Source organism: Pangasianodon hypophthalmus, chromosome 24 (genome assembly GCF_027358585.1).
Source record: "Pangasianodon hypophthalmus isolate fPanHyp1 chromosome 24, fPanHyp1.pri, whole genome shotgun sequence".
NCBI classification, from domain to species: Eukaryota; Metazoa; Chordata; class Actinopteri; order Siluriformes; family Pangasiidae; genus Pangasianodon; species Pangasianodon hypophthalmus.
The window spans coordinates 12,052,988-12,067,627 of record NC_069733.1 but is presented as its reverse complement, the minus strand read 5'-3'; the positions used below and the strand labels follow the sequence as shown (position 1 = coordinate 12,067,627).

Sequence of the window (14,640 nt, the reverse complement as noted above, 5' to 3'; positions counted from 1 at the left end):
TCCCCTTGATTTCAAAGCATTTCAGACTATAAAACAGTGAGTCAGCTGGAGAGAATGCTAACCTTGATACCACTGCGTACAGTGACTACAGGAGGCTGTCTCTGCACAGAGGTGATGGTAATGGTGCACATCTGGTTGTCCAGGCGGTTGTTCTCAGCATCGTAGACAATGAAGTGGAAGATATCGGTGACAGGCTGGTTACCAGTATCAAATGATGTGACATACCTGGTTGCACAGTGTTCATACCAAATTAACTAATTTGTGCCTACAGTTACAGTATATGTACTCATCCAGTTACAAATTATTTAATGATGGTAACATGAAATACACAGTTACTTAATCGATATAGTCAAATGGTTAATCAAACTAGTTTTGTTAGACTGCATGAAAATGTTATGAATAAAAACACAAAAAATCAAGAATATTAGAACTATATAGACCATACACATGCATGTATATGTAACTATACTAGTCTATACTTTTTGTTCAGTCTAAAAGCCTAACTTTCTGACCAAAGACCTAGCAAATGTTTGTTTCACTTGCAGAAGAAACTTACTGCAATTCTATTTCAGTTGCATTAAAGCCAATAATCAGCTCAGCCTGGGTATCAATAAATGTGCACATACGTTTTGGGTTTCATAAAAAAAAAAACTTCTCAGTAGCTTTTAGCATATCATTGGAGAAATACTTAACACAATTTTGAAGCCATTGTGCTAATTTACTGTGCATCTCTCCACATTCACATTATAGTGCTAAGTATCATGAGATGGCTGAATAATAATGTTCTATTTTTCTATTTCTATGCACAAACAACACTCACTAAATGATCCAGTCTGTAACAGCAGACATTATTTCATCAGTCGTAGGGTACATTTGTGTTTATGTAAAAAAGGTACCAGTGAGCATAATGTTCTAACTATGTGAACTGGTACAACATTTGTGTGTGAAAAGCTTTTTTTTTTAAAAAAAATGCAAAGCTGATATGAATGTTATAAATAACATAACTCATTATTGCTTTAGATTATATAACCATACCGAATCTTGTGGTGGTTGATGTCCTCCATGGTGAAGGAAGAATACTCATTGAGCTCTTCATGGTCTGAGGGAGGATTTGTCTTGGTAAGGATCCCGTACATGGGCACCGAAACAAGCTGAATACGAATCTTATCATCTGAGGAGTCATTGTCCTGAAGATGTGGATTGAAACATAGACTGAATTAACTTTATCCCCTGGTAATGTTTATGAACTGCTGAAAAACTGCCTTGAAAAAAGGTTTACTGTATAAAACCCTAAAAAAGCAAGACAAAATACAATGCATATCTAATTATAAAAAAAATCATCATTCCACATAATCCACGTTATCTCACCACATAAGCCAGATGCAAGCGTCTGATGACAGTGCTGCTCTTCTCCGCCACTTCCATTGAGAGCAAAGCCTTAGGGTCACGTCTCGGACCATCGCCTCTGACCTCTAACACGGTCACCTGCACCGTTGTGGATGTCATGGACATTCCATCCGTTACAGAGAAGATCATGGTGTCCTCCTCAGTGGTGAGACCAGAATGCTCATACTGAAGGACATTTCTGGTGATGTCACTAAAGGTGAAGGTATCACCTGGTCCAAAGATTTAGCATAGAGATAGACAAAAAATTTAACGTTTGTGCAGTTGTTTTATGAGAAATTTGTGTTTTGTGCTATCATGAGCATGTATAGAAAGGAAAAATGGTTCTGAAATCCTACTGAGCATCATCTTTTCACAGGAACTACAACTTTTTCCAAAGGTTTGAAAAGTTTTAAACTTTTAGAACCACAGAACATACAGTCTTCCTAATTGGTTCCTCAAAGGTCCTTTAGATAGTTAAGAAAACCCTGTCTGATAGGGCGGCACTTTGTTGCATGGTCCTACATAAAACCTCTAATGGTTCTTTAAGAAGGAACCTTTTTTCCTATAAGTGCACTAGAAGAAGCATGGATGGTGTTTGAAAGGACCTACCATTAACCATTGGGGTCTGAGAGCCAAAATCCACCCTGAGCAGGGTTCCGTGCACTGGACCCTCCACCAGCTCAAACTCTAGCTCATCTGGTGCAGTGTCAGCATCTGTTACTGCCAACTGCTGACCACCTACAGGGCAAGAAGAAGCACAAGTTTAATCATACTTTTTTCTCACAGGCTACTGGATTGAAAAACATACCTATTGGATTCTACACAAATGGTTCTCAAGTTAATATTAACTGCCTTGCATGGATCATGTTGTTAAAGATGTATTTTACCAATTGGTGCTCTGCCTCCCAGGCTAACCTCCAGCACCGGGTCCAAGATCTGAAAAACTGGAGGTTGCTGATGACTGGCCAATAGCAGGATGGAAAAGTCCATCTCGGGGGTCATATGATGTCCATCAGATACTGGAACATGTAAGCCAAGTAGTTAAGACATTGCCTTACAATAACAAACATACAGAATGAGCATTCACATGTTCATCTGTGCAACGACAACACAACTGTAACAGCCTAGACATAAACAATAAACAAAACTTTATAGCAAAATTGCCCTCTCAGTGAAGAATACATAGCAGCCGTACCCTGTAATCACATCCTTAATATAGGTTATGGGTTATCATAATTACTATAAAGCTGCCAAGGGCATCTAAAAAGTGTTTAGAAGCGTGGATAAGCATTTGATATAGATAATATCAAAGAGACCAAGACAACAGAAACAACAAGGTTGAATGGATAAATGAGATGGGAGAGATCAATCAGCTAGAGTTGACTGTAACTTTGGCCCCATTCAATTTAAAAACAATTCATATCACTATACATCATATGTGAGAGTGAACAGCAGCAGTTGTCAGGAGAGACAATGAAAAAGGAAGAAACCATCAGCTAGGACGATATGACAAATGGACTATGTAATTGAGCCCTTTTTCACATCTTTCTTATAGATAACAAAATTGTCATGTGCACTTGGAATAAAACACTGAGGAGCGTTGCTTTATATGTATTAAATATAAGCACAGGCACAGTGATTAGAGACACGCAATAAAATCCATTCATCAAAAAAATGCTCAATGGGTAGATTTTTGATTGTGCAGAATTTTGCTGTGATGAAGTTTTAATACTGAAAGCTGATGTTGATATTGCTGTAGTGGCATAGAGCTTTACTTTGTTTAGGTGAACTGCTGGTGAAATCGGTGATAAGGAAACTGATTACAACATCAGATTAAACTAAATTAATTAACTAAACAAATTAATATCTCCAAACAAAACCATGGTAAAGTTGACACATGAAGAAAAAATAATCAACCCATGAGGCAGTGTTCTGTCATAAACCAACTATCTGTAACTGTTAATCCTTTCAGTTCATCTTATTAGTCAGTGTTTCCCCTTAACTTATATGATTCAGTAACTACAATAAATTATTCATTAACTACACTAAAAATAAAAGGAAACATATTTAATTACATGATTGAGGAATCTAAGTCTGGACCCCTGTCAGGTCTTGGGTTAAAAGGGTTAAGAGAAGCGACACACTTTCTAAAGGAGCTTTAGCCCACATTATACTTTCTTTTTCAATGTTAAAAGAAAATATGTTTTGCTGCTGACAATTTAATTATGTTCATTATTATTCTATTACAACAATGTGATGTGAACAATCTGATTTTTTAAAAATTTTTTACCCCAGTTTTGGCATCTAATTTTCTATGTATTTATCCTTTAATACTCATATATTTTATAACTCAAGCTTGGGCAATACAAAAAAAAACACGATATCACATGTCCCCCATTAAACAAGTTCAAATTCAAACTGGTAGACACTGGGAGTCAGAGTGTGTGTTTAGAAATATGGCTCTAATTCACAGCCATCCTGTGAGAATGAGGCATGGCTGTATCCTCCTGTCAGATAGAATATAGAGAGAGGCATACAGTATGATAGAAGACGGAGAGGGAGAAAGATGAAGGAAAGGGAAAATAAGTCATATCCCGCAGACCGAGCCCCACATATAATGACCATGGAAGCGAAAGCCGAGGAAAGATTAGGTTATTGTGTGTGAAGGAAGGCTTGAAGGCTGGCAGAGATGAATACAATGAGAGAGAGAGAGGGAGAGAGAGAGAGAGTGACAAAGAGATGAAAAGAGGAGTCGAAAAAGCTGCTGAGGCAATATACCTGTGAAATGGAAGTTCACTGACTCTGGCAGGCCTGCAGAAATGAAACACTGTGAGTAGAGTAGATTTGGAGGAACACAGAACTTTCAGGGCTGGTGAGGTGCACTCAAAAGTCAATAACTGTTTAAATTGCCAATAATGCAGTGGAGACACAGCTTAGTTCAAAAATAGTAAGGCAGTATTGGTTCAGTTTGGGCAATTTAAACATTTATTAACTTTTCAGACAGTAGCTTACCATCTTGTGTTAGGGCTTTCTGAGTCCCAGTATTACAATATAATAGTAATTCTTCAATTCATGCATTTCATCTATTTTAAAATACCTATGTGTGCCTAAACAGCAATACAATATAACTATATTTGAGCATATACTGAGCATATACTGAAAAAATAAACATTAGTATTAATACTATGAAAAATAAAAATAAAAAGCATGAAGGTTATGACTTGAAAATTTAAAAGCATGAGGGTTATGACTTGTTCAGTGATTTCCTTGATGTCTACTACTACTACTACTACTACTAATAATAATAATAACACTACCAGTACTATTAAGACCACTACTATCACTACTACTACTACTACACTTCCCACTACTAGTACTACAGGTACAATATCAAAACAACAACAACAGCAACAACAACAACTACTACTACTACTACTATGATTGTAATGTGCAATAGAACTTAGTACTACTACTATTACTAGTGTTCAATTCTGTACAGTTTTTACTTGATTTCATTGCATGTAAAAGGGTTTTAAATAACTGCAGTTCATACTGATAATAACTGAGATACATGAAGACACATTAGGTATGTTCAACTAAAATTTAATCAGAAAATCAACATGAATGACCTGGGTCAGTGGGACATAGACATAAGGGTGAAACTCTGCGTTTTTTTTTTTTTTTTTTTTTAATATGCCATGTCTAACACTCATACAAAAGTAAAACAGAATTGAAAGTTAAGACATAAGGCTCTGATATATATGTTGTATTTTTCCAGTGACCTACCAGTGAAGGAGTACTGGTAAAGCTCCTGCAGATGGGACGGAGCCTGTGGTGGCCTGTAGATGATTTTTCCAGCATCTACATCGGCCTGTGTGAAAAAGTGGACATGAGTGTATGGCCTGTCTCCATGCTCCAGAGTGCCTGAAAGAAACACAGAAGCTTTTCAACGGATCTTCAGAGCAACAAGATGCTGAATCACCATTAAAAAGACATAAAGTTGTCTAATAGTCTTCAATCTCTCATTGTAGATATACTGGTATCAATGGTCTTTCTTATTTCACTATAACTATGCATAACAGTGACAATTCAGGAAACCAGCAACCCTTTTTAATCTCTTAATGTCTCAGGTTATCTATCTTAACAGATAACCTAAGACACAATGTAAAACCAACTGTGAAAGATTTTAAAAGTTGCATGTCTGGCTTTGAGAACATAGTTAAAGTTAAGTATTTCAGTTTGGAGCCAGCTCTGCTATCCTGCTGGTAGAAAAGGACTATGGGAAGCAATGTATCTTGCTTTAAATGCACACTAAATCACCAGTATGATTGTAAAACAATTTTGAAGAAATAATGTTTCAGAATACTGCTGAATAGTCCACTGACTGTAATTTCTGAAACTTCCTTTCACAGCTAGCTGGCACAGTGTTTATCAGAGCTATTGGTGTGAATCATATTAAGCTATAAGAGAGGTTCAGGTTACCGTGGCCTGGAGGTAGCGGTTTGGTGATGTTATAAATCAACTTGTTGCTTGGCGTCTCTGAGTCAGTGAAGGAAAGAGCGGAGGGTGGTATCAGGGTAACACGATCTTCCAGTGCCTATGCATGCACGCACACACACACACACACCATCCATCAACAACAAAAAAAATCACCCAGATGAAACACATGATGTCTGGAGATTGCTGAGATTAAGTCAGCTTTATTACACATCTGAACAGCAGGCAGGACGACACACACAAAGCGCTGCGCAAATGAAACATCTGCACCAAAATGAATCTTAGATTTAATTTAGCTTGGTCCAGTCTGGTCCAGAAGTCTGACTACACTACCAAGAACCATTTAAAATGTTTTATCTAATTATTTATTAAAATGACTACAATATTTTAATCAGCTTATAGAAAAGGATTAAACTGAGACAAATAACTTTCTATCTGTTTCAAAATAATTTGAAATATATATCTAAATATCCAACATTTAATTTTTTTCCCGATTGTCATGTCACCACGTATTTCATTCAAATGGCAATACATGTATCCTTCTAACACACAGTGTGAATAGTCTAACACCTGATACTGACTTATTTAATACAGTCTTCTGTGTTATTGTCTCTAATCCTTTCAGTAAAATTTTCAGTAAAATAACATAAAACATTTTTGACTTATATCAGTGAAGAATGATGTTTGAAAATCTGATAAAACTGTATTAGTTTTTCATAAATGAGAAATAAAGACAGCTCTAGAGAGTGGACAATTTTTTTTTACCCTTAAGACTTGTATATATTCAGACTAACCTACGATTTAACTTAAAACTATCCATATTAAAAACACAGCAGAGTGCAAAAATCTGAATCCCCTTAGGACAAAGTGAAGAAAAAGAAATCAAGCTAATAATTTTATAGATGTGCCTTATTATCATTAAGTAGCAAAAAAATTGCTACAAATATTAAAAAAGAGATCTAAATTATATCAATTCAAAAGTTTGTACAGCAATATCAATGTTTTCTAGTAACTTTCACTCCCTTCTTTTGCTTTCTTTCTTTCGTATCCTATAAAAAGCTTTTGGTTCCTCCATTTAAATAAATTGTAAAATAGATTATAGCTATCCTTTTATTTCAAAAGCCATTGGGGGTGCAAACTTTTGCACTTAATGTAACTATACACGAGAATGTGTGCTCTGTGATGCATCCATTACATTGATCTGGAGATCTGCTCCAGGAGTGAGCTGAGGGAGACCTGGAGTCTGAGGCATCACTCCAATCGTGAAGGTCTGAGCATCACTGTGTGTGTCTGGAAAAGCCTCAGCAGACACCTGCGACATCATATTTTACATAAAAACACAGCATTTAAGATACAGGTCATTCACATACCCCTGTCAATACACTGCATTCATTTAAGCTTAATCGATTCAAAGCTGCTTTATTAAATGCTTTTGAACCCAATTCTGCAATGTGCAGAAAATAACTGCACAGAAAAGCAGCTTGACTTAATCAATAAATCCCTCAAGTACATCATTCCACATAATGTTAGTCATCTCTACATTTATCTTCATTCAGACTCAGAGGCATGATAATTTCAGTTATAAACCGCCGCTGTCTTGTTCCAACACATCACATATTTACTGCAGCATTTTATACACGAACTATTTTAAACTGCAGTGTTCAACATTTTCTTGCAAGAGCACATCCCTTAAAAAAAGGTGAAAAGCTAATTCTAAGGAAAGAATTTATTGTTCCAAGAACGATGAGGGTCGAGCTGACATCTCAAGTACTTCTCAAGGGTATTTATAGGAGGGAAAAAAAAACGTTTTACCATTTGAGTGGATTGGATTTAGTATTAAATTAGGTCATCTGGGACAAACTAATGTTTAGAGACGGAGCTAAAAAAAGACAGAGTGGACTCCAAATCAGGGGGAATTATAAAAGAAGAAGGTAAGGTTAATAAGTGACAAGACATAATGTTCTTCCTTAAGAATGAAATGCTGTTCTGAATATCCAGAACACCAGAATACAAGATGATCGGTCATCTTGACTTTAGAATACAATTAACTGTCATCTTCTCTTCACACAGTTGACTCAGACATTTACAGAAATAGACATATAAAATGGATTTACACTCTGGCGTGTAACCAACTGATGTAAGGAATGTGAAAGGAGGTGCTAATTCGAACAGCTAAGATTTAATTTTAGTCTTAAATTTAAAAAAAAAACACGCAATAGATTTAGTCATTTGGTTGTTGTTAGTTTTAGTGTAGATTTAGTTGTAGTCAATGAAACGGAACAGTTTTAGTCAATATCGTAACTATCATACAGTCAAGACTATTTATAAAATGAAGCAGATCATTCAAAGGGAAGTGGCACATTTAATACTGTTACTCTAGCACATTTATTATATTGCATACACTTATTAAATGTAAATACATTTCAGTGACATCAGGCATGCTAGTTCTTCCTAGCTAGTATTATATTAGTTGAAGAAGATACTACAATGTTTTTATCTAAGGGATAAAACATGTCACTAAAATAAATTCAATGTAGTTGAAAAGGTTGCTAAGGTTACTAAATTAACAGAGTTAACAGAATCCATGAAGCTAAACATTAGCATACATAGACAGAGCAAAAGAGTGTAACAGAGCATATAGCAAGAAGCAAGCAATGCATCACGTATAATTTCCTTGTTTGACTGATTCTGATCTTTTCATCTTGATTTTATTTGATGACAAAAATGTCCTTACATTTTAATAGTGATTGTAGACACAAGGGTAATGTTTTATTTAGTTGTCATTATGGAAAAAGTTTAAAAACGCTAAAAAAAAAAAAAAAGACCAGCCGTTTTATTTTACCTTGTCCAATAGCAAAAATCAATCAATCAATCAATCAATCAATCAATCAATCAAGCTAAAGGGCAAAAATTCTGCTCTTTAAACTTAAAATGAAACACAGGACATAAAGGCAGTTTTGTATGTGTGTGTGTGTGTGTGTGTGTGTGTTTGTAACCTGAAACTGGAAGGTGTCTTTCTGAGTGCCTCTCCCATAGTGGCGGTACCACACAGTGCCCTCATTGACGTCCCGCTGGGTAAATGAAGAGGTTGGTGTTGTATCTCTGCCTTCTGGAAAAGCCTGCCAGGCCTCCACTGGACCATCAGCTGCCATGGACACCAACACAATCTCACCTACAAACACACACACACAAATGCTAAATTACCAAAACAAACAAAAAACTAAATATTCTAGAGTAACTGTGTAGTTACTAGTACAAGTCATTAGTGAGATGCGTCTTACAAGAGGTTAACGCTCCTCAAAAAGTAGATCCTAATTTTTTGCTATGTTTAATTCATGTTCATATTTATACTGTATCTGTTCTCTATTAGTACATCCTGGACTAAATACAGTTGGGTTCAAGAGTTTGCATACCCTTACTTCAAAATGATAAAACAAGTATTTTATTGTGATTCTTTTTTTAAAAATTACAATTAACAAAAAAGCCAAAAAGTGTATGTTAAAAATATATTTGTATGTTAAAAAATTATGTATAAAATAATCTATTTTTTTCCCACTTTCTCTCTGTCTTTTCAGTTATTTTTCTTCCACTCTTTATCATGTCTTTGCATATTTCTTCTCCATGTGTAAAAAGTTGATATTTTCTGTTTTAGGACTCGTGATTGGTTTCCAGATTCCCACTAACTCTTAACCTGACTCCTCACAGCAAACTGGTAAAGTACATTTTTCATATTATCACTCAAACCAAGACGGATGGAAACTTATATGGAGGAATGGAGATATGGAGGAATGTTTTTCTACTCTGTTGTATTATACGGTATTGTCTTGATTAAAAGAAAACTGACTGAATAATCTAAGCCACGTCTTGCAAGTGAGACTTTCTTTGTGTGAAGCATACACAAAGGAAGCGTGAATAGTTTACAGAAGCTCTGAAAGGGAGAAGCTGTAGTTAAGTTTTGAGGTGATGTGTGGTACCGTATTGGGGCTTTCCGGTGTCAGACTGGATGGTGTAGAGGATCTCAGAGTCACTGGCTCCTTTATACTCAGCCTTGAGATGTTTCTTGGACAGCTGCACCATCCCTCCTTCTCTCACCCAGGTCTTAGGAATTGAGCGCATGTGAGGAGCGAGTCCATTCTACAGAAACAGATCAGAAACGCTGTTGTCATTTAATGCCATGACATATTGTGTTGTATATCACTAGCAAAAGACTAGCAACAGTAAACACTGTCATTGGATATAGTTTAAAATCAATGGAAGAAAAAAACACATTAATGCTGTTAGTTAATTGGCTGTATGACCTGGATACCCCAGACCCTTTCAATCAACTCAGAAAAAATAGCCTGATACTTAATTTCATGATATCAACTGCTAATATACATGACACAGTTCAGCCAACCTCTTCTGATCCAGAACACCACTGCATGAATTGTTTTCAATCTCTCATAAGTTCTCATTTTCCACAGTTTGGCAGTATGACAAGCGCTTTAAGGTTATTTTAGTGCATTTTCTGTGATTGCTTATAACATATGAACCATTATTTATTTTATTATTTTGTGTGTTGATATTGTTTTACGGTCATTAAGGATATTAGCACCTTTCTAAAATTTGCACGTTGAGATTGCACTTTGAAATTTGGAAGTGTTGAAGCTTAAATGTTTTTTTTTTCCAGTCTGCTGCTCAAAAGAAAGAAAACATTTAAAACCTCTGAACCATGAAGTAAAGTCAATTTTACCAAACAGAATGTTAATGATTCGCCATTTTCTTTTATTTTTGTAGTACTTTCTTTTCACACATGGACACTTTACACTTTGCATAAAAAAGCAGGTAAAACAAAAAAAGAGGTGAAAATGAAGAAAGATTAGAGTTGAGATTTAAAAGAGGACAGTAGTGGGACTTTAAAGTAGGAAACTTATACCACACAAATTTTGTTGTAAACACTATGTGTGAGAGAGATTAAGCTAAATAACCTAAACTCATTATAGAAGAATACATCCTTCTATCATCTCTCGCTTCCACCACATCCTGATAAGATAAGTGAGACATCCCTTAGATTCCAGTCCATGTCTGTATTCAGAGCACCCTAGGAGCATCAAGGATCCTTTCAGATATCATCAGTTGCTTAGAAGATAATCAAAAGCTCAGAAGGATGGTGAGATGAAAGCTCAGAGGGAATGACTTGGCAGCACTTCTAACATAACTGCACATAGGCAGATTTGCAGCATTCACAGTGGCTCAGGTGTGATGAGATGGAGTGCATTCTGGAAAAAAATATTTCTTCCACTGTGATGATCTTTTCGTAATGCCGTAGTAAGGAATTGAGAAGGCGGAATTTGTTGCATAGCTCAAAGCATACAATTTCAAGTGGAATATAAACCTTGGCATTATAATTAAAGTCCAAAAGTAGTATGCCACAAAAATGTGAGGTGAAACCAATGATGAATAGAGTATCAGAAAAGTCTATAGTTTAAGGGCGTGTTCACACTTGGCCTGAATATTTAAGTTTGCACCCAGGACTGATTTTGGGCTTGCTTGGGGTCGGGGCTCATAATCACATATTTGCTTTCAACATATTTGCTGAACCAATCACATTAATCAGAATGCAGTGCTGAGAGAGGATAGCTTCCACACTATATCTAGACCATGCCATGGTTTGGTTGAAGCATGTCCCAGACCACTGTTTTCAAGAGGATCAGGGATTGGTTCTCAGTACAGCTCCCAGGCTTGAAAACAGCATTCGTACTTCACCAAAAGTAGTGTAGTATCTCTTGGGTGTGAGTGTGAAAACGAAGTTGCCCTATTGTCAGAAGTCATGAGTTTGAATCCTGATGATGCCACAGCTATCTGTGTCAATCACACTTGTGGGCATCTGTGAGTTCATGTATGTAGAAGAAGGCACACAGCATTTTCCTCTGAATTAAGTGACATAACTATTTGTAACATGTTTAAGTTAGCAGATTTGGGCTCTGCTTCACTTCCTAGGACACAGTGGAAACAGGCCACATCAACAAATAATTCAGAGTTCAACCCTTTCAAGAGGCTTTCCAGGACCTTCATGACCTTAATCAGGGATTAATCACCACTGCCAGCCAACAAAACACCCCACTTTGCTACAGAAAGTCCAAAAGCTTTCCACTTTTTATTTGATTTTAATTAAATGCTTTCAACCTTTTCTTTCTTTTTTCCCCTTCATTGTGAACAAACTGAATGACTACCTGCTCGTTTCAGGAGAAAATACCTTCGTGTCCTAAGCTGAAGCCGCAATCAGTCAACTAACTGCTGGCCCATTGTTATTTTATGGCTGGAGTCTCTCACAGCCTCTCATAATTTCATTTACAGAGTCCAAAGCTTCATTGTGTAATTCAATGCATCAGGAATAAACACCTGAGAAAGTCTTTTTTTAAAGAGATAATGTAGTTTTATGTAGAGGAAATATGGTGAGAGGTAACTTGATAAATATAAAGGGAGATCCATGAGTGAGTGTGAGGAAAAAGGAACTAGAGCCTGAAGGGATGAAAAGAAAGACAAGAGGAGACAGTGGTGGTTGGACCATGACCAAAGTGGGAAACACTCCTATCAGTCTAGACATCAGTGGGGCTGAGGGCGACACGTGTCTGGTCTTGTTCCGGAAGCTGACAGCATCTGAATGAGTGAGATGTGATGATAGCATTGTGCCTGTGTGCGTGTGTGTGTGTGTGAAGGTGTGTGTGTGTGTGTGTTTAAGGGCTCTGCCAATATGTCATTTGAGGACCACTTAAGACGTGACATCATCTACTGTGTATCCTTGACAACTTTACAGTTGGATGTTCTACTAAGGACTCAGCGACGGCACCAAATAAATACTGCTGTGTGTTTTTTTTATTGTATTAGGAATGTTTAAATTTAACATGATCAAGCTACTTAAAGGGCACCTTCATAGAGCCTTCATAACACATTCAAAAAGCATGTGAGAAAGATTTAAGTCAAAACTTATGTGATGTACGTTTTATGTAGTTCCTGTAAGTGTCTGAGATTGCGTAATTGTAACTGTTTTTCCTTACAAGTTGTTAGTTACATTTACTTTAAGATATGTTCTATTAAGAATCCTTGCCTTTCCTATTCATTCAGCTGATGTCTTAAATAGCCAAATCTGTAGAATATTTACATTACTGCCTCATATTAATGTTAAAAATGCAACATTTATTACCTTTTACTCTCATGTGCCACAATTTCATTGTAGTTTCCTCTAAATAAGTCCATATTAATGTTATTACCTTTCCATGTGTGATGTAAAAACCTTCCAGAAATTTGCCTGTGTTGTGTTAATTTAAGGGTGTCTGGAGGTAAGATTTTTATCATAGAGCAGACATTTTATTATAGACTCCACCCTGAGAAATTAACATCTTGAACATGGCATAAGTGTAATTTTTAGAAAGTGGTGGGTTAGTTCCTACTAATAAAGAAAATCCTAGCAGGCAGAGAGAAAACACAGAGCTTTACAACAAAAACCCCAATGCATGCTGGTGGACGAGATGGCTGTATGCTAACAGCATAAATGATAAGCGCCACGTTCTACCCTACTCCTTTACTGACCAGAGATAACAGCCCCACCTAAATTGAATTCACAGGTCAAACACTGTATCGTGTAGATAAAGTCAGAGAAAAATTTTCACGTCCCACGTCCTTTCCCCCTCAATGAACCGGCTTTCCCGCCAAGTGTATTTGCAATTTGTCTGACCATTGCTTTACTTGAAAAAGCAGAAAAGTCTACTTTTCAGGTATCTCCCATACTGTCGTACTGTGGAGTCAAAATTGTAGATGCTACAGCTAAACTCTAAATGTTTGCACTTCTGTAAAAGACTTTTAATAGAGTATTATACATAAAGTTTTTTTAGTGGTGGGAACAAAACTGAGCATATCAAAAAGCTGTTCCATATTGTCTCCAGCATGAGTTACACCTACGCAATAGAGAAAGAATTTTAGAGTTTTAGCAAATTCAGTAGTCAAAATAACAACAAACAGCGCACTGGGTTTTTATAAAAAAAATTTGCCTACAAAATAAAGCAACTCCATACTACTGGGAAAAAAATGCTGCATCTAGTAGTCACAGGTGATATTATAATCCTACAGAGTGATAATGATTGCCTACCCTCTGACCAACGGTGACATGGATGAGGACATTCTGGTAGCTGTGTCCGTCGTTGATCTGCAGAAGAAGCCTGTCCTGCTCTCCACTGGTGCCATCGTGAATGTACTGTAGTTGCTCACGCACCAGTTCTTCCAGCTTAAAACGGGACACTTGTCCGTCTCCATGGACTCGAGTCAGTCGGCCATGTTGGGGAGGCTCCAGAACCATTAAGAGAACGTCTTGAGGGTTGTCGTAGTCCTCGATGTGAAGAACAGACCTAGTAAGGACGAAGGTTTCACCAGGCTCAATGTAAATGGGTTGGTTGGTTACCACTACGGGTGGCTGTGGGAGAGAAAAGAACCATAAAATTAAAATCATTAAAGGAGAACATTTGAACAAACTCTTTGAAGCACTGAGAATAGTTCTTATAATACAGTGAAAGGCTTAGTATATTAAGTATGTGACAAGATCTTCCAGCACCTATTCAAAGGCCCAGACTCAAATGTGCAATGGCCTCATCTGAGTTGCTGTTAACTAGCATGATATTACCCAGAGGTATTAAAAGCACCCACACTGCATAAATTAGATCTTGCCAAGTAATAATTTCTTGAATATAAGAAATTCAACTAATATTTCCCCTTAATTAGATGTTT

The 14,640-nt window shown here is 36.7% G+C and overlaps 1 protein-coding gene across 2 annotated transcripts in view; it reads right to left on the bottom strand.

Moving 5' to 3' along the window:
• Positions 1 to 14,640, bottom strand: part of fras1 (Fraser extracellular matrix complex subunit 1) — a 121,262-nt gene that overhangs the window by 27,604 nt on the left and 79,018 nt on the right. Inside the window, exons 29-40 of one of the 2 annotated variants that reach the window (XM_026931243.3) lie at positions 14,009 to 14,329; positions 9,858 to 10,017; positions 8,880 to 9,055; positions 7,079 to 7,195; positions 5,869 to 5,983; positions 5,173 to 5,310; positions 4,165 to 4,197; positions 2,274 to 2,405; positions 1,996 to 2,124; positions 1,369 to 1,616; positions 1,036 to 1,187; positions 63 to 225 (exon numbers count right to left, since the gene is read on the bottom strand). In XM_026931243.3, the coding sequence (XP_026787044.3) occupies positions 63 to 225; positions 1,036 to 1,187; positions 1,369 to 1,616; positions 1,996 to 2,124; positions 2,274 to 2,405; positions 4,165 to 4,197; positions 5,173 to 5,310; positions 5,869 to 5,983; positions 7,079 to 7,195; positions 8,880 to 9,055; positions 9,858 to 10,017; positions 14,009 to 14,329 (1,884 nt within the window). The remainder of the gene's footprint in view (positions 1 to 62; positions 226 to 1,035; positions 1,188 to 1,368; positions 1,617 to 1,995; positions 2,125 to 2,273; positions 2,406 to 4,164; positions 4,198 to 5,172; positions 5,311 to 5,868; positions 5,984 to 7,078; positions 7,196 to 8,879; positions 9,056 to 9,857; positions 10,018 to 14,008; positions 14,330 to 14,640) is intronic. The other variant, XM_026931244.3, reaches the window with a different exon arrangement.